Raw genomic sequence first — 24,039 nt, forward strand, 5'->3', positions numbered from 1 at the left:
GCCGGCCGGGCGTGGCGGCGGCGGAGCGCCGGGCGCGGGACCGACCCCGGCGGCCTCCCCGGGGGCGGCGGCGGCGGCGGCGGGAGCCTTAGGGAGGCGGCGGCTTCCTGGAGGGGGCGCACACTCTCTGAGGTCGCTCTTGACCCGACGCAAAGCCTCTTCGCTCTGTTTTTGCCTCTCAGCCCGGGGAGCGGGGGGCTTCTCTATCCTACTCCAAGAGGACGCCGGTCGCCCTAGGAGCCCCCACCCCATAGCTCCGAGCGGTCCTCACCTTGCAGATGCCTGACCCCGCGAAGTCCCTAATCCCAAGGACCCCCACACCCCTTTACCCAAGAAGTTCTGCCTTCCACGCATCCCCGGGAGCTCCCCGTGTAAACGCTTCCCGAGTCTCCCTCACCCCTAACGCCCTGTCCCCGCAGCCCCTCTCGCCCCTTCACCCGAGGAGTCGCCCAGCCGCGACCCTGGGGACCCAGCCCCTTCCCTCCGACTGCTTCCTCTGCAGGCCTCGCCATCACTTCCTAAATAGCTTTGCCCTCCTTGAGACCCTGAGTCTTCGCGGGGCGGAGACCCTCCCTCCTCGGGTCCCTGGACCACTGGACGTCCCCTGCGAGCGGCGTGAGGGGAGGTAAGGAGCGGGCGGGAGGAGGGCACCGGGCGCGCGTGGGAGTCGGCCGGGTCCCGTCGCCGTGCTCCCGCCGCGGGCGCACTGCGGACCCCTGTGTAAGCGCGAGGCGGAGCGCGGTTTTGGAAGTCACGGTGGCCGAGTGGTTAAGGCGTTGGACTCGAAATCCAATGGGGTTTCCCCGCACAGGTTCGAATCCTGTTCGTGACGGCCGGTTTTTTTTTTTTTTTCTTCGAGGATGTGTAAAGGGAACTCCTTGTCTTCGCACGTGTCTTTCGTGCAGTTCCCTTTCTGTCTTGGAAATAGAAGCTGAAAGGTCTCACCCCTGGATTTCGGGGGATGGAGGTGCCGTAAAGACGGCACCTGTGTACTTCATGACCAGAAGTCACATCTTGTAGGTCATTACAGTGAAGACCCAGGAAGCAGGGCCTGGAGAGAAAATTAAAGCTGTCATTTGGATTTCGTCGAGAAGGTGCGCCTCAGGTATTCAGGGATGGGGGGAGGATCCTGATGCGGGGTCGGTGAGCCGAGGAGTCGAAAGAAAGATTTCTTAGACTCTCAAGATCTGGCAGTAGTGCTCTTTTATTTAGAGAATAGTATAGAATAGCATGGGGACAGGACCCATGGGCAGTCAGAGCTTCTGCTGCCGCCGCTTCTGCTGCCCCCACTGGCATGGGGACAGAGCCCATGGGCAGGCAGAGCCGCTACTGCTGCCCCCGCTGGCATGGGGACAGGACCCACGGGCAGGCAGAGCTGGTGCGTGGGGACAGGACCCACGGGCAGTCAGAGCTCCTGCTGCTGCTGCCCCGAACTGAGGGTTAGGGCCAAATTTAAGGCATAGGTATGTGAGTTATCTCTTTATTAGTGCCCGTTTGGTCTGGCCATTTGGCGGTCCCACAACTTTTAGATAAGAATCAAACCGGATTGAGTAAATGGCAGAAGTCACCGCTTGAATTTTATCCTCGACTAAAGATAAAAGGAGGATTTGTCGGGGGGAGGGTCAGTTACATGAGGTTGCCAGACAGTTTCCAGAGATAAGGCCATCCCCCCTTCCTCCTGGCTCAGAGAGGGAGGCATCTTCACAGATAGAGGTTTCCCTTAGAAATGTAAATGTTTTCCCAACAAGGGGCAAACAAATTCCAGAGAGGGAGGCATGAAGATTTCCTTTACAAATGCAATTGTCTCTGATCAAAGGGCAAACAAATTCCACTCCTTGGAGCCTGCTTCTTATCTGTAGTTTTAAAAGTAACCAGCCTAAAAATCCTCATCATAAACTGTTTTAAAATTAAGCAGCCTAAAAATCCCCATCATAAACTGTTTTAAAATTAAGCAGCCTAAAAATCCCCATCAGATCCTATTGAAACATAAACACTGCACATCTAGCTGGAGCTCGAGTGTGGGAAGATAACTATCACTTTTTATTGAGTGCTCATTATGTGTCAAGTACTGTGCTAAATTCTGTGTATGAACAAAGCTGGGGAGTTAATCCCTCCTCCAAACTCTAACCCTCCTCCAAGCTCTAGCCCTCTAGCCTCACCCCATTCTTCCTATCCCCCAGTTTCTGATTGTGGGGAATATCTAGGATAGTACTTGTTGAGGATGTTCTTTTTGTATTTTGTTTCTTGCACAGCAGGATCTTCTCCAAGAAGGAGCCCTAAAGGGCAGGGGCTTCAAGGGTAATTCATACAGCTTTCTACATGTTTATCCTTTGGAGTCTTCCACCTTCATACCATTGCTCATGCTGTTCTTTCCAAATCACCCTCACCCCCAACCCTTAAAACTTTCCATCCCACACATCCTTTGACCCCTGCTCTTTGATGCTCTTGATTACTTCTCCTGGAACCTATCAGTCTACCACCACCATCCACTAGGTTGCATGCAAGGCATTTCCTTTGACACACCTCTGCAGAAATTAATGAAAACAAGTTATATTTATCCTACCTCTTAAATATGTCTCAGATCTGTCCACTTTTCTCAGGAGTGAGTGCAGGCTGGACCCACCACTTGCTGGAGCCTTCATTTGGAAAGTGGGGGTAACTGGGAGGACTGCATGAGTCAATAGATTGGCGCTGCACGAAAGCATTCACACTGCAGCCAGAGACCTTAAACCCTTCCATGACTGCTTTCTGTGTTTCGTGACCTGGTCCCTTTCTCTCACTACTCTTCCATACTCTTCTTTCTCTCTCTACATCCCATCCACCGGCACTCTTTCAGTTCCTTGTACAGTATTTGACGTTGTTCACGCTGTTCTCTGCCTGAAATGATGTTTCTCATCCTCGCCTCTACTCAGTCTCCACTTACTTGTCAGCTCTCCTAGGAAGTCTTCTCTACCACCTGTTGCCCGCCACATCCTACGTCCTAATATTATTATGTGAAGTCTTTCTTCCCCTGTAGAATATAAATCCTGGCACATATAAGCCACTCAATTAAAAAAAAAAATCTTTGTTGAGTAAATGGATATTTTCTACAGTAGTTATGTGTACACGTTTTAATCTCCACTCAGACTGGGCTATAAGCTTCTTGAGAGTTAGGACTGTGTATTTTATTTGTTTGTATCGCCTCCTCTAGGCCTTACACGTAGATGTGGTCGAATCTGTATTGGAATGAATGAAAGAATCTAGTAGGCTCAGTACTCCTTTTTGCGCATGCTCTCAGATTTGACTATTTGGAGAACCGAGACCAAAATTGACCAGCAGAGGGCAACCGACAATAACGTTGTGAAGGGAAGAAGGCTCAAAGGTTTACAAAATGGAGGCCCTGGACCGAAAAGAAGGTGGTGGGGATGTTTGATACTTGGAGATCCAACCTTTCGCTCTCAAATGCTTCCCTTGTAATTTTTGGGGGAGGCCAAGCCTTCGAACCTTCATATGCAATAGATAATTTCAAATTTTTACAGCCCACCCCAACTCCCAAATTCCTTCACCCTCTCCCTTTCCATTCCAAAAAATCCTATCCATCCTTATGTCTTTCTTTGCATTGCAGCATCAGGCCCCTTCTTTTTCTCCCCATTTACATGTTTATTACATTCTATCCACTGGCATTCTTTAGTTTCTGGTTCAGTATTTGGCCTTGAAGTTACCTTCTCCACTGAGGGTTGTAATCCTACTCATTTCAACCTCCCAAGGAACCTTCCATAAATAGCCTTCCATAACACACTCAAATTCCCCTACTCCACTGGATCAATCCTGAATTAATTCAGAAAAAACAAAATTACACCTTCACTTGACACTTCCAAATCACCACGTTGTTTTCTACTTCCTTTTATTCTTTGAATAAAATGTATCTCTGCCTCCAGCTACATACTATCTTAACACCTTGTTGTAGAAAGCTTTGCTATGTTTGAAACCACTGATTTCTTATTGTGGTTTAGAGACACCGTACTCTTCTTTTTCTCTTAGAATACTATTTCTCCATTTCATTTGTTTTCTCCCTCCTTCTGTAGAATTCTACCAAAGCTTCATTCTTCTCCTTCCTCTCAAGACAGAAATCCCAAGCCACTGTCCCAGGCATGGCCTTGCAGGCATGGCCTTGCAGCCAAACTGTGGTCCTGTATCTCTAGCTACCTATGTATATGTTTCCATAGCAGACTGATTGTCACCTCAAACACAAACAAAACTTCTCTTCCTTTCCCAGGATCACGTTCTCAACTTTTTCCATTTCTGTTAACACTATTTTCTCAATTCCATCTAGTTTCCAACCTTAAGAATTATCTGACATTTTCTTTTCTCCCATGCCCATCATTCATCAATCATTGCTTCGTCCATCACATCATCTAATTGATGCTTTTGTTAGAATGACCTTACAGGTTCCCCAGTTTCACCACACTTAAATCTCTAAAACACTGCTTTCATCATATTCCCCTGTCCAGGAACTTCAACGCCCCATCTGATCAAACACATGCTCCTATTATCAACACACTGGCCTAAATCACCCATTTTTTTTATCCTTAATTCTTCCCAGTAAGATACCCCCAATCTAATTGGGTTGGGCGCCCATGTGTCAGCCTCTAATTCCTTCTTTCATGTGGGTCCTTCTGTTTCTTCATCTTATAACCAACGACTAGCTAATGCCACCCTATACTGGTCTTTTCAGCTACCAATTCTTAGATCTTAATCAAAATTTCTTTCATGTGACTGAAAAGCTAATGTGGGGGAATCTAACAGACAAGAATATATTATCCCCTTCCAAGTTGTTGACGTGTTCCAAATGTTAAGAGGCACAGATCTCTGCAGTTCATCCAGTAAAGTAAATCATTAGAGGACTTCAGCCGAAATGATCTCAACCTGCACTTGTTTCAGGAATGCTGTCACTGCACAAAACATTTCTGAGAGTCCTTCACAGATAGTTTATGAGCCATATTTAAATGAGTCATTTCTTCAAAATTACTTTTTAAAAAAAAGCTGAAGCATTAGCCAACTTTATCATGCATCTATTTTCCAGATTTTTGTTCCAGATTACTTCTGGAATTCCCCCAAAGCCCCATTCTTAGCCGTCTTCCCGTTCTCTCCTTTACTGTTTGTATTCATTCCTAGGATTTCTTGATCACCTTTGGGCTGATAACTCCCATATCCACATCTTTAACCCTAACTTCTTGCTTTTAAGCTCCAGACCCACATTTCCACTTGCTGGCTAAACACTTCTATATGGAAGCACTTCCAACCCAGTGTTCTCCAAATGAACTCATTACTTCACCCCTGAAACCTGCTCATCCTCTTCCCCTCCCTGTTCAGGTTAATGACACTACTCTTTTAGTCACAGACTAGAAACCGGTCTATCCGTGACTCATCTTTGGTTACGTGCCCCTTGTTATATACAGCGGTTAGGAGCTCAGGCTCTGGAATGACTTTCTGGGTTTAAATCCCAGTTCTGATTATTAGCTGTGTGAATTTTGTCCTTTGTCTGTTTCCCCACATAGAAAATGAAGATGATAATAGTGCCTTTTTATAAAGTTGTTGGGATGACTAGATAGTTAATATTTAGAATAGTGCCTGACTCACAGTAAATGCTCAATCTGGCTCTTCCCCACTGTCCTCACTGCCAATATCTGATCCTGTTCAGAACTCAGCTCCAATGATTCTTCTGAGAAGCGTTCCCTCTTGCATTCCACCAGGTAGGTATTTGACTTCTTTCCTCCTCGTTGTTCCATTGTACTTAGTCCATATCTATTAGCAACACACTGTCCTAAATTTCCCATTACTTGTTCAAGGGTATGTCACCTAAGCAGCTGTAAATTCCTTTAAAGACTTGTTTCTCGATTATTTGTGTATTTCAAATACCCAGCGCCATGTCTGGCACATGACAGGTAGGTATAAATGTTGGCTGAGTGAATCTAGTCAGTTACTAAGGCCTGTCAGTGTCTCTTGCCCTCCTTCCTGCTCTATTTTCAAGCTCTAATCCTCTCTTGCATAAATTACTGCAAAGCTTACTAATATTGTCACCAATTTTTCAGTCGTCCCATTGGCATCAGAATAATGAATTGGAAGTCACTCTTCTCAAAAACTTACCTATTATCTTAAAGTCCAAATTCCCTGCCATGTATTCAAAGCCTTCTAAGAAGTGGCCCCAAATTATTTCTAGTCTTAGCTTCCATTACTTCCTTCAACATAGTCTATGCTCCAGATTACACTAATCTCTTCCTTTTTCAACATATCCTTCACCTCCACTTGTTTTTATTTATTTATTTTTTTTAAAGATTTTATTTTTTTCCTTTTTCTCCCCAAAGCCCCCTGGTACATAGTTGTATATTCTTCGTTGTGGGTCCTTCTAGTTGTGGCATGTGGGACGCTGCCTCAGCGTGGTTTGATGAGCAGTGACATGTCTGTGCCCAGGATTCGAACCAACAAAACACTGGGCCGCCTGCAGCGGAGCGCACGAACTTAACCACTCGGCCACGGGGCCAGCCCTCCACTTGTTTTTATTTATGCTGTGATCTAAAGCTAAAACACAGGCTGCACACTGGTGGACCTTTTTTTGGCCCACAAGAAGTTTTTAATTGAGCCAACATTTAAAAGTTGTGATGTTTGCATAAACATTAGGATGACAAAAGCTTCTTGAAAAATAAGACTTGGCAATATTGGGCTCCTGTTCTTGTACAGCAGCAACCAGCTGGAGCTGCTCTGCCAGCTGCCCCCTTCTCTCAGGGCACGTATTCATCACCTAGCCAGCTTTAAAAAAATCTCTCAACATTACAAGCGTACAATGAAGAGATCAGGCTAATGGTGTGACAACTGGGCCTATCTCTGATGTTACACAACATAAAGAACCTCTCTCCTGTGATGTCGTCTGTCTCCAGAACTGTATGACCTGAATCTCTCAGACTCTAGATCTAATTCTGTTTAGTAAAAATAGGGGCTAGAGGAACAAGTTAAAGGACACTGTGAAGGAGTCAGTCAAATCCAAAAGACCTCTCTCCAGCACAGCTGGCCCAACTCTTCAACGAATTAGTGTCACCAAAGAAAGGCTGTTCCAGGAATCCAAAGTAAGAGATTTAAAGAGTTAAGACACATTACCTGGTGTAATGCGTGCTTCCTGGTTTGGATCCAGGCTTAGAGGAAACTCAGCCCTAAAAGTACTTTTCTTGGGACAATTGGGGGAATGTGAATACAGGTTTATATTAGATTAAGGATAGATTGTTAATTTTAAGCATTTATTGTGGCAATGTAGAAAAACGTTGTGATTTTGCAAATGTATATACTGAGGTAAAAAATTAAAACAACCAACCCTTTGTACACTTCCCTGCCCATTCTCCTGAACTGTAAAGGTCTAGGGTTGGCGAACTTTCTGTGAAGGACCAAACAGCAAGTATTTTAGGCTTTGTGGGCCATAGTTCTGGGGCAACTACTCAGTTCTGCTGTTGTAATCTAAAACGGCGTAGACAATACACAAACAAATGGGCATGGCTGTGTTCCAGTAAACTTTGTTACAAAAGCAGGCAGCAGGATGCAAACTGTGTTTGTCAACCTCTGGTCTAGAACAAACACCACTTCTGAAAAAGTCTTTCCTGGTACCCATCAGAATCAGTGGCTCACATTTTGCTTGTAGACCCACTTACCACACCAATCATCTCTCTCATATATGTACTCATCTCCATTAGGGAGTAAGTTCTTGAAGGTAGGTGCCATTTTACTTTATGAACCCCCTGACCCCTCCAGTGAGTTCCTTGCAGAATAGAAACTTAATGAATATTGTTTCCAAAAACCAAGTCTAACCTAAAAGGAAGATTTGGCACCATTAATGACATTCAAAAGAATGAGCAGCAGTTCTGAAAGTAATTCTGAAGGAGCTTCAGGGAAAGTGCACGGGTGGTATCACTAGAGTGACTAGTGCCTTGTGTGCTGTGCATGGCGATGTGTCGTCAGCATTGTGTAATCAGACTCGTGTGTAAGTGCAGTAGACTTGGTGGGCACAGGAATGCCCAATGCCTCCCCCCTTTTTAATCCCATTAGAGTATCTACGATACTATTAGATTTACATCAGGTGCATGAAAAATGCTCAACAAATTTAAACTACAGTACTGGGGGAAAAGATGATTTTCTTTTTCACAAGACAGGGAGAAGATGGCAGCAAATGCCTCCAAAAGGGGTTCTCAAGGTTTGACAACCACCACAGGTACAGCCGTCCCAGGTTCCCTTTCTCATGTTTACTTTCTTGGTTAGGGGAACCAGGGGGTGGGGGTGGGGTTGGCGTGGAGGTGTCCCTGGCTACAATGGAATTCCAGATTCCACAGCAAAGGTCTCGTGGGACAAGGGAGAAAGGTGCATGCATATCTTCTGTAGAAAGTATCATCAAACCCCAGGGAAGACATGGAACTGGGGGCAAAAGCAGACCCTGGGAAGAACACAGTTCAGGTCACTGGAGACAAAGTGTTGGCTGTTACAGAACAGGGGATGAGAGGGAAGGTTAGAGGAGGGCGCACAGGTGCACACGACTACCAGACAGACATCCTCCTAAAACAGAGGTTAGTTCTAAGATCAGGGTAGGTTACAAAGTCAGAAGTAAGGGAAATTAAGGTGAGAGAAAGGCCAAAGCAGAGGAGAAGCCTTCACAAGAAGGGGAGTGATGCTGAATTAAGAATTTAGAGTTGAGTAAAAGGTTTATTAGTGCAGTCAACACCACGGAACAGCACATATAACACAACCCGCAACCCGCAGAGACACTAGTGCAAAGGGTAGGGAAGCTTAACAGCTTCCTGGCTCCAAGTGAGGGTGACGACAGGAGGGTATGGGCCCTGGTAAGGCAGGCAGGGGCAGAGGGGAGTGGAAGAAATGCAGTAACCACACTAAGTATAGCAGCGTTTTCAAATTCCTGAGCACAGTGTCCTGGAGCTGGAACAAATGACTGTTCCCTACTCCCTTCAAGCTGTATCCCTCCACCCCAATCCCAGTGGAGCCGTGACCCAGCTACACACCTACAGCAAGCTGGCCTGGAAGAAAACTCCAAAAAGAAGCTGTTATATGGCCATCTCTCTTTAACCCCATCCCACCTGCATATTAAAATAATCACACCCACTATCCTTCCCTTTCTCTTACTCTGCCAGTCACCCAGGGGATCAGGGAATGCCCTGGGTACCCTGAAATGGAGCTGAAGCCCTTAGGGGGCATGAGTGAGACAGAGCACAGCCTGTATCCGATCTTGCCTGGGGAAGCTTAAAACCGGCTATATATATCCAAGGAAACTGGGGGAGGGGGTAGAAATGTCTTCAAAATTAATACGTGAAATACAGAGTTTTACGATGAGACCCTGGAAGGGCTAGGAGCAAAGTTGTCCAAAGGACACAGGCATTGATGCTGGACTGTCATATCCACTGCTGGAACAGAGGAAGCTTCTCCTCTCAGATGGGCTTATGCAGGGTTGGGGCAGACAAGAACTCCCTTGGCCCTGCCTATGTTAAAGCCAAAGGTTGTGCTGAAAAGGAAAAATAGAAAACAGACCCCATCCCTGTCCCACCCTATCCAGAATCCCCACAATAGGAACAGCAAAAGAAAAGCTTTAAGTTTTGTTAATTTTTTTTTTCTTTTTCCTTTCTTAAAAAAAAGTAAATAAATTAAATTGCCAACAGTGTGGCTGGGCTGGAAAAGTGGGGCAGCTATAACCGGGCCATTCTTAAAAAAAAAAAAAGTGGGAGGGAGGAAGGGAGGGAAATGTAACAAACAACAACGGCCAAAGGAAATTATCAAAATAACTAGTTACAATCACAGGGCGGGCGAGGGGTCTATGGAACTATTATGGCCTGTGCCACAAGAGGCAGTGCCTACCCAATTTCAGCAAAAGCCAGAGCTGCTTCCTGCTGAGCATACTCACCCCAAGACTAACCCCCCTACCCCCAACCCTGTCATTCCCTAATTATGAGAAAGTGTAGGAAAGAAGAGCTCATCTGGAAATTTTCAACGTCCCAACCTGCAGACCTGCACACCTTTAAGGTGGGCTGAACAAGGGTATTGCTTGGCACAGAGGTCCAGTCCTCCCCTAAGGGCCATCAGTGATGGCCAGTTCCTGGCCTCATTTATTTCTAGGGTTTGGGTTCCACCCTTACCATTTCTTCAGGATGTCTGCTCCCCAGGGCTGCCCTCTCACTGCTGTCGAGAGTCAACAGGCCTGCCTGCTCGGATTCCCTGGTTTGGAAGGAGGGGAAAGTTGAGAGATTCCTCACTCCACCCTGATCCTCTAGAGAAAATGAGTATCTTTGTGCTTTCTGAAAATATCTGGAACCAGGGACTCTAGGCAGGAAAACAGATATAGAAGGGGGACTTTCCCAACCAGCCTGAACATTTACACACATCTTAAGGGAAGAAATTAGGCAAAAGGAGGGAATCTGGGTTTCCCACCTGAAAGGCTGAGCAAGGTGCCCTGGGGCCCTTCTGTGCCAGAAGAGCAGGGAGATGTGTGGCCCCAGTGTAAGCCACGGTATTAAGGAGAGTGGGGAGGACTCAGGGCCCAGCTGCTGCAGTGATGGGATTTTCTGATTTCCACCTCTTCCTGATAGACCGTCGAGATCTCTTAAATCTCTTCCACACCGTGCGCAAATATCATGACAAGCCCCGGCTCCTGGACCATGTCATCACCCATATGCTGGTTCTCACAGGCCATCACAACAACAGCCTGCTTGCCAGGGATGCGCTTGGCCACGTAGTTCTCATAGTAGCGCCGGTTCATCTGTCTTGTCTCTAGTGTGGCCAAACCTTGGGGCCAGCTACGCTCATGGGCATTTTCAATCAGCTCGTTGACAATAGAGGCAGGACAGCCACTCTCCACCAGGGAGCGCTTGATTACCGCCTGGAGTACAGCATCTGGGGTCGAGATCATCCCTCCCCAGCGGGTCACTCTTGCTGGCTGCAGGGAGTTCACCCACCTGTGTGGAGGGAGATGGAGGTGATCATTCCAGCTCATCCCCTTTCCTTGCGTTGACTTTTTTCTCCTAATAGGAACGACCACCCACTCTGCACTCAGCTTAACCCTATTCTTCCTTCTTTCCTTCCAATGTTGGGTGAGAAATTCCAAATCTTTCCCTGCTTGGTCCTATCTGAGTCACCACATGTTACTCACCAGATCAAACTCCATGAGTTTAGGGTCTCTGTTATTTTCCTTAAAAATCTCCCTAGTTAGCACACATGGTACCCGGCACATGTAAGTGCTCAATCGATGTTTACTGGAAGAGGCAATCGTTCTCTGTACTGGTCCCACGCAGCACGGCTGCACTAACTGCATCGAGTCACACCTACAGATCAGCTGCGAACTGTACAGGACTCCAGACCCGAAAGGGACCTTAGACTTCACCTGTCTACTTCACTTATTTTTGCTGCATTTTAGATCACTTTCCTGGATTTGCACTCTCTCTCTTCTCTGGAGTATAAGCTACCTGAAGACAGGGATGATATCTTCTGTTTCTTTCTGGCTCTCCTAGTACTCCACAGCCTTTGATACAGGGCTTTGTACATGTGGGTACTCACTGAATTCTGGGTAAACTGCATCCTTGGGTAAGCTTTCCCTTCCATTCACCCAAAAGAATAAGAGATCCTATATTGGGGCTGAAGGTTATCCTCTCTGCCCCTGTCCTTCATCCCAACATCTGAAAAGCGGTGGCCCCAGCCCAGCCCTTATTACCCTCCTCCTGCCACTCCCCTGCTTGTGCTCCTTTCAGGGCTCAGTGCCAGGAAATGGAGTGAGTGACTCCACATCCTGAGTGACACTCACTCTAGGATCTCGTTGTATTCAATTGTCTCCTCCAGGTTCTGAAGGTTGGGGTTGACACTGCGGATCGCACGCATGTATGCCTTTAGCAGCTGGATGTCTCGCTTCTGTTGGAGGGAAGGAGAACCAGGGATGATGGGTAAAGAAGACAGCAGATGAGACAAAAGTTTATCAGAGAATGAGGGCAATTGAGAGATCTGGGGAACAACCGGCCTGTAAGCTTCATGAAGACAGAGATAGGACTGTCTGATTCATAGCTGTATCCCCTCTTCAGAGAGAAGGCGTTTGAGAAACGTTAGGTGAATGGATGACATTGGGATGAAAGGAAGTGAGAGCTCCAATCTGATTCCCTACCGAGCCACAGGCAGAGCATCCACTCACCCAGGCTCACAAGTACCAGCACAGATCTGTACACTCACACAGTGCTTCTCACCCATGTTCTCTGGGCCCCACCTGCTCTGCCAGCTGGTGCTTGTGTTCAGCTGACGTCTTCTCTAGCTCTGCGATGCGTGTCTGCTGCTGCTGTACCACTGAGCGCAGGTGCTTGATGCAGTTGTGGTTTGGCAGCTCATCTTTGGGCATCTCCAGCCTGCCACCCAGGGTGGGAAAGAGCAGAACAGGAGCATCAGTGGGACACGTGGGCCAAGGCAGAAAAGTGCTGAGAGGGCCTTCTCCTACCCCACATTTCTAACATTCATTCAGGCCTTCCTCCTGTTTGTTCCCCTCACTTCCTTCTCCCCAGCATCCCCCTCACCCTTCTGCTCTCTACTTTCTCAAGGCTTCTTTCCCTCTTTCAGCATGGCTCTCCTTTCCTGCAGGTTCTGCCTGTGCACTCACTCCTTCTAAGAGGCCCTAGATTCACAGCTCCAGCTATTAGCATTTAGTCAAATCTTTCACATCCCAAAGAAAGAAAAAAATAGGGCAAGAGGAAATATGAGAAGGCTGGAAATTAGAGCGGTTAATGTGACAAAGAGAAAGTGTCCTGGACCGAGAGGAAAGATAAAGTAAACCAGTTTTCAGTGTTATCACACAAACTGTCAAATCACTGTCCCCCTTCTTTTACTAAAGCAAGAGCAAAAGGATCAGAGCTGGAAAAGCAGCACGAAAAAGTGAGGTCTTGAGGCAGCGAGCCAGGGAGGCCAAGCACACTCCTTGCCTACATGCCCAGGAGACCTCAGCTAGTGAGCAGGGGATCAGGGACGGGGCATAAATGGGAAGGCCGGAATCTCACCCGCAGCCCTGTTCACAGGTCACAGGCCGTTTTGGGTTGTGCTCACAGTCGCTGAGGTGAGACATGAGGTTGTCAAGCCGGACAACAGCACTGCAGCCAAACACAGCGTTATCGCAGGCAATCTGCAGCTTTGACAACATGTTCCGCATGATCCGAGGTACTGGGCGCAGGTGTGCAACCGTCACAACACTACGGTCCACCGGACACGTCTGCTGCTGAGAGAACCACTGGGTGATGCAGGCGTTGCAGAAAGCATGCTCGCAATGAGGTGCCTAGAAGGGAGAGTAGGACAAAAGGGGCACAAGAGAATTAGCAGGTGCTGAGAGCCTGGACTGGATAATGCCACAAAACCAATCAAGCTCTTGAGCGGCTTCCATGACCAGACGTCCCTGGGGTCATGGCAAAGTATAGATGTACCGTGGGCAAGTCACTGTGGGGGACAGGCTTCAGATATGTGTCCTGTGCTTGAGATTCCAAACGGATTGTGACATAAGACAAACAAGTAAAAAGTTATATAACAATAAGATACAAATAATATTCTAGGACAATAGGAGAGATGACACAAAGCAGTGAATTATTAATTACCAACTGGATTGCATACACAATAACTGCCAAAGAATCCCAGAGGAGGGTGACATCTTTCCAGGCGAGGTCAATCAGGGCAGGTATTTATGGAGAGGACAGAATTTGATATGGGTCTTGAAGGATGAGTAGAGAGGAGTGGGGACAGAGATTTACTGGCAAAAGTTCAGTGTAAGAAAGCAAAACCGGGGCTGGCTGGTGGCGCAGTGGTTAAGTGCGCACGTTCCGTTCAGGTGGCCCGGGGTTCGCTGGTTCGGATCCCAGATGTGGACATGGCACCGCTTGGCAAGCCATGCTGTGGTAGGCGTCCCATATATAAAGTAGAGGAAGATGGGCACAGATGTAGCTCAGGGCCAGTCTTCCTCAGCAAAAAAGAGGAGGATTGGCAGCAGATGTTAGCTCAGGGCTAATCTTCCTCAAAAAAAAAAAAAAAAAAGCAAAACAAAACAAAAGCCTGGAACTCCTGGGGAGAGGTTAGGAGTCCTCTCTGTGGGCCCAAGTTCTTACTGATGAGGGCTGACCTGAGGCATTGCCCTGAGGCCCAGTGGCCAGGCCCAGCCTCCAAAACAGGGCTGGTTTTTTGTAGAATCACATTCTTTTCAGTTTCACAAAGATCATATTTCAGCCTACTTCTTTGCTAACTCAGGTAACCTCTAAAGGTAATCCTTCAAAGTGAGAGGGTTCCTGGCCTCCAGGACAGGACAAACACAGCAGGTGCTTAGTAGATGGTGACGAATGAATGACTAGAGTGCTGTGTCTCAAACACTCTCCCAGGTACTTAAGATAAAAAAAGACAGATTCTGGGGCTGGCCCGGTGGCACAGTGGTTAAGTTCACACGTTCTGCTTTGGTGGCCCAGGGTTCACTGGTTCCAATCCTGGGTGTGGACGTGGCACCGCTTGGGAAGCCATGCTGTGGCAGGTGTCCCACGTATAAAGTAGAGGAAGATGGGCATGGATGTTAGCTCAGGGCCAGGCTTCCTCAGCAAAAAGAGGAGGATTGGCAGCAGATGTTAGCTCAGGACTAATCTTCCTCAAAAAAAACCAACAAAATAAAACAGATTCTGCCTTCAAGATGCTCACAGACACCAGAGACTGAAACATAGAAAGGTTTTGTAAGGAAAGAAGTCATTCTCAATATCACTAATCCAACTGTCAGTAGATTTTTATTTTTCACTCAAAGACATATTTGATTCTTTTTAAAATCTTACAGACTCTGTCTCCAAAAAAATCCAAAATTTGTTCACTTTTCCCCACCTATTCCGACAATGACCCAGTGCAAGCTACCATCTCTCACCTATATTGTTAAATATGTCTCTAAGTGGTCTCCCTACATCTGCCTTGCCCCTTTACAATCCATTCTACAGTCAGCAGCCAGAGTGATTATTTAAAAGTGCTAACTAGACCATATCACTCCCCTGCTTAAAACTTTCCAGTGGCCTCCCATCATACTAAAAATAATCCAAACTCCTACTCAGGAACTGTAAAATTCTGCTTGATCTGGCCCAGGGCCTCTGACCTCTCCTCACCTCACACCATGCTCCCAGCACTGTGCTCAGGCCATTTTGGCTTTCTTTCTGTTCCTTGTCCACACCCAGCTCATTCCTGCCTCAGGACCTTTGCTTTTGCTGCTCCTCTTTGCCTGAAAGGCTCTTCCTCTAAATCTTAGCATGAATGGCCCCTTATCATTCAGATCTCAGCTCAACTGTCACCTCTTTTGTGACCACTTGATCTAAACCTGCCACCCCTGCAGAAATATACAGAATGTGCTACCCTCTGTATAAGAAAGGTGGGCAAATGTCTGTCTGTCTATATATATTCATACTTGCTTTTATCTGCCCACATACACACTGGAAGGATACCAAATAAACTAATAGTTATCTATGCAGTATTAGGTGGACTAGGACAAGTAAGTGAGTTCTCACTGTATACCTTTTTATACTGTTTTGATTTCTGAACCATATGAATTTATTACCTATTCAAAAAATAAATAAATATGATGTAGGAAAATCAGTACCCCTAGCAGAGGCCTTCTACCCTTGGAAATGTGCCTGGTAACCTGGCACCACAGGTCTGCCTGGCCTGCTCCTCAGAAGGTAAACCCTGGCGGGGAGGTGGGGGGTGGCAGCTTCTGAGTTAGTCTGACTTCACACGTGACTCACCTCAAATGACAGTGCCAGAAAACAGACAAGGCCCTGCTAGGGTGGGGAGGGAACTGACATGCCCTATGACCTCTTGACACCACCAGGATAGCTTGCTCCATACCCAGCCGATCTGCTTCTTATGGCAGTAGGTTGCAAAGGCCTAGACAGCACATCAATCCAGGGCTAGCTGCCATGGGAATGCAGTCTGGTTTTCATTCAGCTCAGGCATCTGTGCTCCTTTGGGTGGTTGAAAACTAGAGTAAGAATAAACTCAAAGGATCAGGTGGAGTCCCTGGGAGGTGTATAAGCAGCGAGTAGAGGAAGGGCCATGAGACCTCACTGACTAGTGTCCTGCTTTGAAAAATGGGATTATCTCTACCTAGCCAGAAGTGGCAGAGGATTAACTGGCTATTTATGGAGTACAGGACATAAGGACCATGCAGGATGATGTCCCATGAATACAACTGTTAAGAATTCATCTCATTCATTATACTTGCCTGTTAATCATGAGCTTCTCCTCTTACTTGCCCTAGGAAAATACAACTGACTCTGGTCTGGCAAGGCTGGTAGAGAAATGACCTATTGAAGGTGGCAGCTTTCATATCAAAATGCAGAGTACATGGCTGCATCAAAAACTGGTTTTTCCAATAAATCACAGGAAGAAAACAGGTCAGTACATACAGTTTCCCCCTTTCTATTTGTTAGACAGTAGGCAGGCAGAAGAGGCCACCAGGGAGACTGGCTGACCACATGAAACACTACATCATCAAATGCAGAGAGAACTTATCAGGAGAGTCTAGAAGTTCGATCATGGGTAGGAAGATGGAACCCAGTCAGAGCCCCTACAGAGGAAAGGAAGTTCCCGAGCTACTGTCAGAAGACGGAAACAGCTGACCATCTTATAGCAGAAGAACCTTAGAGCAACCTCAGAAGAAAATAAGCAGCACTGGACTTCTGTGGCATCCACTCTAGACAGACTCTGGAAGGCCCTCTCCTCTTGTAGCCACCAATGTTCCTCTGTACCAAACCTCTTGTGTGTCTGTGTGTCTGTGTTTTTGGGGGAGGGGGCAGAACACAGCGACTTCCCCATTGGTCCCATTACCTAAGAATATTTTCTATGAGCTCCACTGCTGTCTATTGCACCACTAAACCTGCCATCAGACCGACTCACCTGGACTGGCTCCTCCAAGACTCCACTGCAAATAGGACAGATAAGGTCTTCGTCAACATCCCCCTGGAAACGGGTTACATCATACCCCATGTCTCATCACTGAAACCCAGGTCCTGGAAGGAACAACAGAGGAAAAAGAGGCCAGTTCAAAAGAAGCCTACAAATATGTGCCAACTTGAACTCATTGCCAAGATCCACTCATTTGTCCAACAATTATTTACTGAGAGCCTACTATGTGCCAGTCATTTGGGGGAAAAAAGCTGACTGAAGAAACTTAATTCTAATGGGAGGAGACATTACATAAGCATACATTTAGAATAGGAAGTGATAAATGCTTTGACAGAGTAAGCACAGGACCTCATGAAGGCAAGAGATGTGGATACCCAACCCAGGTGGAAAGGAAAGGGTGATTTTGAGAAATTTTCAAGGACTAGGTGTCACCAACAGGACAAGCAAAAGTTAGCTAGGTGCTGGGGAGGGGGCAGGGTGGGGTATTAGGGTTCTAGGCACATGAAACAGCACATTCAAAAGCCAGAAGTAAGAGGGCATATGATGGGTTCGGGGAACTATGTGGTTCAGAAAAAGGCTGACCTGAAGAGTGCAAGGGAGGGAGTGTCAAGACACGAGGCTGGAGAGGCCAGCAAGGGCCAGGCCCTGAGAAGTCTTAGGTACAGAGTTTGGACTTTATCCAGAAGGCCATGGGAAGCCAAGAGACTTAAAAGGAATGACGTGATTGAAGTTCCCTTTTAGAATCACTCTGTCAATAGGGGTGAGACTAGAGACAGGAAGAACATCTAGGCAGGAGAGAGATGGTGGGAGTCTGAACTTAGGTGGTGGCAATGGGGATAAAGAAGAAAGGAGGTTCAGGAGAGCAAGGACTCAAAGAGCAGCGAGGCTGCCATGCTCCTTCTTTGGGATCCTAAGGGTCAAACCCAAAGAAGAGGTCACTGAACAGTGACTGAAACTCCCCTGTAGATATTTGACCACTGGGCTAATTGGACCAAGGATGGGCACCTGATACGCAGACAGCCAATCCACAGATCAGCCATCAACTGTGATGTCCTAGACAAGATAAGCTGAGTCAACCCGATATTCTCGGGACTTTAGAATCAGGCTGTCCAATTTAAAAGGGGAGGAGGGAATGGGATGCAGAGAGGCCTTGACAGGTCAAGTCCAAGCTAAAGTACAGCACTGGATTAAGTCAAAATCACCTAGATTCATCCCCAGTTCTACTACTCGTTAGCTGTGTGACCTTGGATAGGCGACACAAACTTCCTAAGCCTACATTTTTTTAAATAGATAAAATGGGTATAAATAATAATGAAGTGACTTTCAGAGTTGTTCTCAAAGAGATAATGCATATAAAACATTTAGCATAGTGCCTGCTGGCACACAGTAGGCACTCAGTACATGATAGTAACCATTATTTATGTATGCCTCTAATTTCTACTACTTGATCACAAATTCCTTAAGAGCAGAAACTCCTGTTCTGCATACAGTGGAGCACCAAGCACAGTTCCTTACAAATCAATAAAATGTTTGGTGTGTTTAAATGTTGCTTTAACTGGGAGCTTCCCAGCAACCAGGGTATAGTGAACATCTACTTTTTGCCTCCCTAACATCCCATTTTCTGTTAATAGCACCAGTTTTCTCTTAGGAATCATATCCTGGTTCCTATTGGGCATGTGACCCAGCCCAGGACAGTGAGAGTGATGTCTGGGACTTCTACTGGAGCTCTCAAGGTGCGCTCTTTCCCCGGGAGTTGCATAGCTGGTAGGATGTACAATCCAGAGTGGCTGGTGACTCTCTCTGCCACTGACGAGGAGAGCCTGCTTACAGAATGAAGCCAATAATGAAGAAAGTAGACCTGAGAGACTGAATTCAGATGAGATCATTTGAGGTTCCGGATTCAGCCATGCCTGAAGCCACAATCACCTTTCAAATCAGTTACGTGAGCCAATAAATTCTCTATTATGTTCAGGCTGGTTTAAGCCGGGTTTTTGTTTCTTTCAACTGATAAAAACTCTGATTAATACACAAAGCTAATGGATACAAGAAATCACAAGGCCCCCACTGGAACCACTTATCTTTCTTTACCCATTTCATATTGGAACAATGATAGCCCGGGTCACTGCTACAATTACACTGAACTCCATCACCACCACTTCTCTATAAACTCCATCTAGGGCCTATAGTTGAGGGCCTTGGGCTTACTAACAATCCCTCTGAAACCATCACTGTAAACCACCTTGGCCTGGCTCTCTCCTATAAAATGGGGCTGGGAGTGGGGCATGTATCATATATTTGTCTCCCTTCAGACCTTAGACCTTCTGTTCCTAGGCTAACATAACAGAAAAAAATAGAAGCAAAGGATGTAATTCCCTTGAATAATCAAGCTTTAAACAGTGATGGATTAGGGTAAGTACATGAACGATGACATTAAAGACATAATAAAGTGAAACGTAAAGCCCAGAAATAAGGCCCTTGTGATTCTCTTCGTTGCAACTCACCGAGCTGAACAATGAAATGGTGGTAAGAGAGCAAGAGCAGGCACAGTGTCTTCTTTAAGATTGGCACCTGACCTAACATCTGTTGCCAATCTTACTTTTTTTGTTTCCTTCTTCTCCCTGAATCCCCCCAGTACATAGTTGTGTGTTCTAGCTGTAGGTCCCCCTGGCTCTGCTGTGTGGGACACCGCCTCAGCATGGCCTGACAAGAGCGTGCTAGGTCTGCGCCCAGGATCCAAACTGGTAAAACCTGGGGCCACTGAAGTGCAGCATGTGAATTTAGCCACTCAGCCACAGGCTGGCCCCCACAGTGTCTTCATTCTGTGTACCTCGACCACTGAGAGCCGCAGAGGATAACCATGGTATCGTTCACCCAGTAGCCATACTCTAGGAATTATACTCCCTTTCTCTTTCATCCATTCGGCTCCAGTGGGAGGTGCCTCCCTAGAACTATGAGACCTTACCCTAGACTACAGCTGTTTGGGCCAAGGGTGAGCATGAGATCCAAGTGGGGCCAATGGATCCTACCCTAAGAATTTGAGCTTGGCACCAAGAAAGTGAGTTGGTCCTTCTCTGGCTGTCATGTGGACTGAGGAAGACAGAAATCTACAGAGGGAAAGAAAAGACTGAAATAGATGCAGCAAGAAAGGCCAGGATAGGGGCTGGAAAGACTCCTGAGGCTTCAGGGTAGCTGGTGCGTTCCCTAGGCCCAGGTGCCTTCCTAGCTCTGGTTTCTGTGAGTCACCCAAGTATCCTCTTTGTGCTTAAGCTACTTTGAGTTGGCTTTCTGTCCCTTACCACCAAAAGAATCCTGGCTCATACAATAGCAAAGAAATAGCATATTAGCCTCAGAAATCTGGAGAAGGAAGGATAAATTAAGAGCCATGTTTTTTTCCTTTAATCTCCAAACCTGGTTTTTAAAAGTTTAGTGAAAAACCTTACTGTAAAACAACCTACATACATTTATTTAATAAACTTTTACTGAGTACCATTTATACATCAGTAAGCCTAACAAAATCTAGTCCTATGAGATAAGTGATGGGGATGCCCTTTGCTATAACAGATTCACACACGAGCAATACAGACAAGGTCCCAGCTCTCATGTAGTTTATATTATACTGGTAAGAATTTCCAGTCCACCAGGCTAAACCTTGATTACAGTGTATTTTGTCATTGCCCTCATGACTGAAGTTTGCCCGGTTGCCAACTTATCCCCTAAAACAAATCCTGCTGCAATTAACACCCTTGTAATATGATTTTTTTGAGCTCAAGAACAAATCTCTCTCCTAGATACCTAGAGGTGGACTTGCTGGGTTGAATGGTGTGCCTACTATTTATTTTCCTAGATACTACCATACCATCTTCTAGAAAGCCCTTTTCAATTTACACTACCACCAACAGTGCATGAGAATACTTTAACAATGACATTAAAAAAAAAAAGGAACCTGCAAAAAAGGATTGAGAAACGTTGGCCAGAGATAAGAGAAAACTCTGGAGAGAAGAGGCTCACAAAAGTCAAGGAAGTTGGGGGGTGGCGGGGGGCAGTTTCACTTTTGCAAGATGAAAAAGTTCTGGAGATCTGTTTCACACAGTGTCGTATTCTTAAAAATGCTGAATTGTACGCTCAAAAATGGTTAAGATGGTAAGTTTTGTGTTGGGTTTTACCACAATAAAAAGAAAAGGAAGTGGAGTGCTTAGAGGAAGGAAAAGAAGTGTCAAGAGCTGGAAACAGACAAGTCAGATAAAAAAAAACAAAAGTCGCCAGGATGTGGGACTGTGGCTACCACAGTAGAGAGTGGTTCCAAGGACTTGGGTGGCACTATGGAAAGCACTTTTAGCGCAGCATTGGAAGTGGAAGCCAGACTGCAGCGGTTCAGAGTGAACGAGAGAGACAAGGACTGAAGATAAGTCTGTCAAAAGCTTGATTTCAAAGGAAGGGAAGGGGAGAGGAGGAGGACAGGAAGAGGCCAGAGGAGGCCAGGAAGTTGAGGGAGTGAGTTGTGTGGGGGTGTTTTTCCTTACGATGAGAAAGGCTTGAGCTTGTTTATGTGCTGAGAGGAAAGCACTAGTGACGAGGAAGAGATAAAGACAGGAGAGAATCTGGTCGGGAGATCTGGAATTGTGTTAAACAGGAAGAGACACACCTTCAAAGCAGGAAGGAAGAATTGTATACAGAGAGGTCCAGATAGGTTTTCAAAGATCATACTGGGGCTGGCCTCCTGGCCGAGTGGTTTAAGTTCGAGCGCTCTGCTTGGGCGGCCCAGGGTTTCACTGGTTCAAATCCTGGGTACGGACCTATCACCATTCATCAGGCCATGCTGAGGCAGCGTCCCATGTGCCACAACTAGAAGGACCCACAACTAAAATATACATCTAAGTACTGGGGGGCTTTGGGAAGAAGAAGGAAAAATAAAATCTTTAAAAAAAAATCATAGCAGTAAACTTTCAAAAATCTGACAAACACATTCATTTAAATGAACAGTAGAGGTACAGTTAAGTGATTATGGTAATGTAAGCCCATTTGATGGAGTAATATATTTTAAATGATGTTTATGAGGAATATGCAATAACATGATATAATAATAGGTGAAAAGAGTAGGACACAAAATTGAACAAAGATCTGTTTAAAAACATATATTTATAAATAATCCATACATAAAAAGAGAGCAGAAAGAAATATCAAAATGTTAACAGTGGTTTTATTTGGGTGTAGCACTAAGGATAATGTTTTTCTTCTTTTTTTGGGGGGGAAGATTAGCCTTGAGCTAACATCTGCTGCCAATCCTCCTCTTTTGTGCTGAGGAAGACTGGCCCTGAGCTAACATCCGTGCCCATCTTCCTCCACCTCACATGTGGGACGTCTGCCACAGCACAGCCCAACAAGTGGTGCATAGGTCTGCACCCAGGATTCGAACCAGTGAACCCCGGGCCACCAAAGCAGAATGTGCAAACTTAACCCCTGCAGCACCAGCCAGCCCCAGCTTCTATTTTTAATTACCAAAAATTTTAGTGAGTATAGTTTTGTTTTTTTTTTGAAGATTGGCAGCTGAGCTAACATTTGCTGCCAATGTTTTTTTTTTCCTTCTTCTTCTCCCCAAAGCCCCCAAGTACACAGTTGCACATTCTCGTTGTGAGTGCCTCTGGTTGTGCTATGTGGGATGCCGCCTCAGCATGGCCTAATGAGCACTGCCATGTCCATGCCCAGGATCTGAACTGACGAAACCCTGGGCCACTGACGCGGAGCACCAGAACTTAACCACTCGGCCACAGGGCTGGCCCGAGTATACACTTTTTTAAGGTCATGATTCAACTTTAAACCGTCTTCCACAAATAGGGAAAGAATAAATTTTTTAAAATTTAGAAATTACTTAAGAATTAAAAATACAGGAATGCTTTTACTTTTGAAGGACAGGAATAAAAAGTTACTGAATTTGATCATACCCAGAAGTTTTTCCCATTGACCTGGTTAAGATAGTCATACTTTTACCTTTAGAGTTAGAATGGACCATAAGAGACCATTTGATTTAAGTTCCCAGGGCAGGAATCCTCTCCAGGGCAGCCAATAGTCAGTCACCTTGTGCTTAGACACTCCTGGGAAAGGTCAAGACAGGGTGTAGCAATAGCACAGATGAGAAATATCTAGCCCAGACCCACTTCTCTCATGGCATTCTAGAATGCCTAAGTCCCTCTAAAACAGGTACCCAGAGCTCCACAGGCGGACTGACCAATATAGATACAATGGGACTATTACCACCTTTCCTATCTACTGCAATTAACGCAATGGACATTGGTTAATGCTGTTCTGGATAACAGCTAGTGCCACTCTTGCCATCCAGACACACACAGGGCTGGGAGGAAGGGGGAGGGGCAGGAGACAAAGTTAAGAAGAGGAGCTGAGATAGCGTCTACCTAATAGCAAAAATATTTCCAAATATCCTTCATTCATCTACTGAACTGCTGACTTTACAATATCGACCTCGAGTAAATAAACAAATTGTAATTTGGGTTCTCTACAGTAACTATAAAATTAATGAGAGGAAAAAAAATCACTGCTGCCTTTAAAATGCACCAGGTATGAAAAGACTTGCAAGATAAATTAAGAGAAAGAAACTAAGGTATAGAATAGTGTATATAAAATATGCCACCATGAATGCAAAAATCAATATGTATGTGTATACGCTTACATATGTGTGGAGCTCCAGAAGGATGCATAGGAAATTGCCATTAAGGTTAAAACAAAAAACATGGCTAAAATATTCACTTAATGTGTCATATATTATACATGTCAATGACATACAATTTAACATGTATTCTAGAACAAAGTCTGGAAAAAATGTACTCGCAAAAAAAAGTTGATCAAATTGAATCACAAAAAAAAAAGTAAATGTACTAAAAAAAGTATATGCCCTTTTACCTAGCAATCCTACTTCCAGGATCTTAGCCTAAGGAAATAATTACGCAAGGATGTCAAAACAATATACTAGGTTGTTTATCTAAGCATTGTTCATAATTAAAAAAATCAGAAATACCACAAATATCCAGTAGAATTTCTTACATCCATAAAATAGAATATCATATAGCATTAATATGACTTAGA

General features: G+C 45.7%; 1 protein-coding gene, 1 long non-coding RNA gene and 1 other non-coding gene across 12 annotated transcripts in view; 2 read left to right on the forward strand and 1 right to left on the reverse strand.

The window, feature by feature from the left end:
* LOC106832949 (uncharacterized) lies at positions 1–18,914 on the forward strand. 7 transcript variants are annotated; one of them, XR_011497011.1, is made up of 7 exons: positions 1–132; positions 503–625; positions 1,021–1,094; positions 5,681–5,732; positions 8,168–8,230; positions 16,298–16,433; positions 18,576–18,913. It is a non-coding gene; the product is annotated as an uncharacterized lncRNA (long non-coding RNA). The 7 variants fall into 7 exon arrangements; XR_011497008.1 differs by lacking the exons at positions 16,298–16,433; positions 18,576–18,913 and adding exons at positions 860–938; positions 8,981–9,118 and having other exon boundaries at positions 1,021–1,105; XR_011497009.1 differs by lacking the exons at positions 8,168–8,230; positions 18,576–18,913 and adding an exon at positions 860–938 and having other exon boundaries at positions 16,298–16,787.
* On the forward strand, positions 751–832 carry TRNAS-CGA (transfer RNA serine (anticodon CGA)). The gene has a single exon. It is a non-coding gene; the product is annotated as a tRNA-Ser (tRNA).
* RNF41 (ring finger protein 41) overlaps positions 9,610–24,039 on the reverse strand; it is a 21,232-nt gene continuing 6,802 nt past the window's right edge. For all 4 annotated transcript variants that reach the window (XM_044755580.2, XM_044755581.2, XM_014843881.3 and 1 more), the window contains 5 exons: positions 16,936–17,048; positions 13,041–13,312; positions 12,263–12,398; positions 11,813–11,916; positions 9,610–10,970 (listed from right to left, as the gene is read on the reverse strand). In XM_044755580.2, the coding sequence (XP_044611515.1) occupies positions 10,619–10,970; positions 11,813–11,916; positions 12,263–12,398; positions 13,041–13,312; positions 16,936–17,025 (954 nt within the window). In that variant the 5' untranslated portion in view covers positions 17,026–17,048 and the 3' untranslated portion in view covers positions 9,610–10,618. The remainder of the gene's footprint in view (positions 10,971–11,812; positions 11,917–12,262; positions 12,399–13,040; positions 13,313–16,935; positions 17,049–24,039) is intronic.

This window comes from Equus asinus, chromosome 22 (genome assembly GCF_041296235.1).
Source record: "Equus asinus isolate D_3611 breed Donkey chromosome 22, EquAss-T2T_v2, whole genome shotgun sequence".
In the NCBI taxonomy this organism is placed as follows: Eukaryota; Metazoa; Chordata; class Mammalia; order Perissodactyla; family Equidae; genus Equus; species Equus asinus.